The sequence below is a fragment of the Calidris pugnax genome, unplaced genomic scaffold (genome assembly GCF_001431845.1).
Source record: "Calidris pugnax isolate Ruff unplaced genomic scaffold, ASM143184v1 scaffold11, whole genome shotgun sequence".
In the NCBI taxonomy this organism is placed as follows: domain Eukaryota; kingdom Metazoa; phylum Chordata; class Aves; order Charadriiformes; family Scolopacidae; genus Calidris; species Calidris pugnax.
Genome location: NW_015090803.1, coordinates 10,255,860 through 10,259,733, shown reverse-complemented (window position 1 = coordinate 10,259,733; position 3,874 = coordinate 10,255,860). Strand labels below are relative to the sequence as shown.

Here is a 3,874-nt window from a genome sequence, read left to right as displayed (position 1 = left end):
GCCGGCCGCGGTGGCGGCGGCGGCGGCCCTAGAGGGGCGGGGGCGTAGCGGGGCGCCGCCAGCTCGTCCCCCTCCGCCACCAGGAAGGAGTCCACGTAGTAATTGCTGAGGGTCCCGGGAGCCGACATGGCGGGCGGGCGCGGGCGGCGGACCCGCCGCGGTTCGGGGCTGCGGGTTTCACGTAACAACTTGGTGCTGGCGGAGAAGTAGAGTCAGTAATAAGTTGAGGGCAGCCCGGGCGCCCATTGGCTGCCCCCGGTCACGTGGCGGGGGGAGCAGAACAATAAAGTATAAATCAGTCCGCGGGCTATTAATGGGTCAGTGTTTTCCAGCCATAATTTTTATAGCGAGGCCATATGTTTTTATGCAAAGGGATATTGGAGTTATACGGCGAGGTTTGTTTTAATTGCGGCCAACTGAGATTAAAAGATCAGATTCCGTATTACAGCCCTCCCTTCCCTCTTTCTCTCTCCCTCTCCTCTTTTTTTTTTTTTTTTTTTTCGTTTAAGCGGACTATTTTATATCATAATTAATCATCCCATCAGTGGGTCGTGTTCCCCGCGAAAAAAAAAAAACAAAAAACAAAACCAACACAAAACCGCCACCCTTGTGATCGGAGACCTTCACATAAAATTATACAATAATTGAAGCAATAAAAAAAGCAAAATAGCAGTTGCGGTATACTGTATTTAAATATATATTTATTATATTTCATAAGGAGTTATTGTTTCGGGAGCCACGGGGTTGTTATTAAGTCAGTAACTATGAGCGCGCTCATTTGCATGGCCGTGTTTCACAGCCGTAAAAATTTACGAGTGCTTGGAAAGGTTAAATTATACTATTGTGTTTAGTTTGGGAACTCACTGTAAATAATCCCGATCCGTTCGGCTCAGGAGCTGGCAGCTTAAAGTCAAATTCAACGTATCCCCTTTCCCAAACCGCGCCGCCGAGCCGGCCCTCCCCGCCCGGCCGGAGGAGGACCGGGGCAGGCTCTGGCTCCTTATTTAGGCTTGGCCCGCACCAAACTGCACTTCACCACCCGGGCAGAGCGCGGCAGTGACCGAAACACCCTCCTCTTCCTCCCCGCACCGCCTGCCCGCTCTGCCCCTGCCCTTGGACGGGGCCGCGGCCGCCGGGGACCCCCCCTCGCCGGGCCGGGGAGAGGAACCGGGGCCGGGAGCGGCGGCGACCGGAGCTCCGGAGAGGAACGGAGCCGGGCAGAGCCGGGCGGCGGTATTTATCACCACGATTAAGTCTTTAACTCTGCGGGCGAGCGGCGGGGGGAAAGGGGAAGAAAAGCCCCGTCTCCCCACTGCCGAAAGGCACCCCGCTCTCAAAGAGGGGCTCGCAGGCGGCCGCCCCGCGTTCTGCTGAATCAAATTTATGTGCCAATATAGTTATTTATTTGCTGGCACCTCCGTTGCCTGCTAGCGGCATCGCAAACCGAGCGGAGGGTTACAGTTCTCCGCAGAAAGAGGGGAGGGTGCGCGGAGAGGAGGAGAGGAGGGGGGAGGAAAGTAAGAGGCGGCCAGATCCAAGTCCAGTGTTAGGAATTAAAGTCGTGGCCGAGCGCTTTAGCAAATATGCCTGGGACTCCCTGATTTTTCTTCTTTTTTTTTTTTTTTTTTTTTTTTCCCCCTCTGGCGAACGCTCACGCCGTTTATCCCCGCGGTTGGCGCAGGAGCGCGGTCCATGGGATGCAAGGGGCACCAAAAAATATCCGCGAGAGTGTCAATTTACTCGAAATATCTTTTATTGAAAATAGAGCCCAGAAAATGGTAGGGACGGCGAAGAAATAATTAAAATCACGTGTAAATATTGTGCATGCGAAAGTGTGGTTCTAATTAGTTTTACATCGCTATGTGGGCTGTCTCGCTCCCTCTCTCTCCTTCTCTCTCTTTTTTTTTTTTCTTTTCATGTCTTCCCAACGGTTTAATCCGAAATCTTACAGAGATCCTATTTTAACAACGCTCTCTCCCCCATTCAGAATTACAAAGGCCCATAATGAAACTATTATCCCCCATTAAAGTTCGAAAATTACGGAACAGTTGCAAGATCTCCGCAAACAAGGAGCCCGTTATTTTCTAACAATTTAAAAAATGCAAATAAAGCTCTCCTCTGCTATTTTTTGTGGCCATTGTATAGACACGCCGTAATAGAAAAAAATAATTGTATTTCTTTCCTGGAAAGACGGAACTCGACGTCATTTGTATTTATTATTAAGAGTCAGCTGTGGTGAAATGTGATTGTAGAACTTCCTTTTTCCATTCAGAAAAAATAATCTTAGCGGCAGGAGTCCTGGATGTTTATATTCGAATTTGGGTTCTCAACTTGCAGCGGGTTTCATTTTTTTGGTTCCTCACCAAAAATAATAGCAAATGAATAACAATAACAATAACGTTTAAGAGAAGGCGCCTGCATTTTTATTTCCCTGTAAAATTCTGCATTTGTTCACTGCCGGCAGCCAAGCGGCAGGAGAGGGTGTGCAGAAAGCAAGAGATAAAATATAGCAAATAATTACAGGCATTTTTCACGCGGCCACGTTGCTGATTACAACGCTGGAGCGTTCGCCCTCTCTTTTCGTCCTTTTACACCCATTTTTCCCCAAAGTACTTTTTTTGCATACGAGCCACGAGGGCTACTGGAGGCAGCTCGGGCTGCCTTACAATTTGCGTTGCAAATTACTTAAGGTTTTTGTAGTTTTTTACACCCTTACACCCCAAACCGGGCAAAAACAGACCTTCACATCAAATTGTGAGATGAAATCGGAATTCCCAGGAACGAGGCACCGCAGGAGCGATCGTGCCTGAATAAAAATCCTCCCTGCCCTCCCCGCCGGTACAGCCCAATTAGCAGAGCTCCCATTCTCCAGCTCTTATCCCCGGCTGCAACTGGAAGGCCCCGTCGTTTTTTAAGCGGGGGAGGGAGGGGAGCATCGGCAAGCCCTGCTTCCTTAGCCACGCACTGCGGAGACGCGCGGAGCGTACGCGAGCGCGGAGCAGGAATCCGCGGGGGCTGGCGGTCTCTCCCCTGAACGGGAAGTTCAGGATCGCCTTTTCCCAGGGCTTCCTGCCACTGCAAACCTCTCTCACGGAATCGCCGGGGCTCCCAATCCACGGAGGTGGGGTTTTTTTTTGGCACAGCGGAGAGAAAAAAATCAGAATTTTGCGGGGAGCGGTCCAAAAATCAGGACCATGCGATTCAAATGGGAAATAAAGGGCAGAAGCAAACCAACGTACGAACGCCAGAGAAGCACACCCAGGCAAACAGAGGGTAATACACTTCCCCGCATGTCCACAGCCCCCGCAGACAGCCCGTCAGGAGCACGGCGTGTCTAGAGGCAGCCACAAGCACTTAAATTTGACTGCACCGCGGAGCTCTGCTCCTGCCCCAGCCGGGGACGCCTCCTTCGCTAAAGAAACCGCTTAGGATCAGTCGAGCTAAAAATCCACTAACCGACCTCCTCCGGGTTCCTGCACCCCGGCCTGGAGTTTCGGAAAAGTTTGTAGTTTGGGTTTTTTTTTTTTTAATTATTTTTTTTAGGCAAAAAGAATCACGGTTGCTTAAAAAAGGAATATTAATAGAAATAAAGCCCCCAATGAATGAGATTTCTGCCCTTTCCCGTGCCTGCCTTTCGGCTGGCGGGGCGGAGGGCCCGGCGGGAGGCTGCCCCTGCCCGCGGTCGCGTTGCGGACAACAAAAGACGGCGGCGGCGGTGGCGGTGGGCCCGGAGAGGTCGCTGTTGCCCGTTCCGCCGCTGCGGAGGGCGGCCGCGCCCGCGCCGCAATCGTGATCGTAACCGAGGCCTTGCGGGGCGGCCCCCGGGGGAGCGGGCCCGACGGGCGGCCACGCGGGGCTGGCGGAGCCCTGCCAC

The 3,874-nt window shown here is 52.2% G+C and overlaps 1 protein-coding gene across 1 annotated transcript in view; it reads right to left on the bottom strand.

The window, feature by feature from the left end:
• HOXA9 (homeobox A9) overlaps positions 1–3,847 on the bottom strand; it is a 5,932-nt gene extending 2,085 nt beyond the window's left edge. The window contains 2 exon segments of the mRNA XM_014937797.1: positions 1–15; positions 18–3,847. The exon segment at positions 1–15 is cut by the window's left edge and continues 418 nt beyond it. Of these exon segments, the coding sequence (XP_014793283.1) occupies positions 1–15; positions 18–128 (126 nt within the window). The 5' untranslated portion in view covers positions 129–3,847.
• Positions 3,848–3,874: the final 27 nt, after the last annotated feature.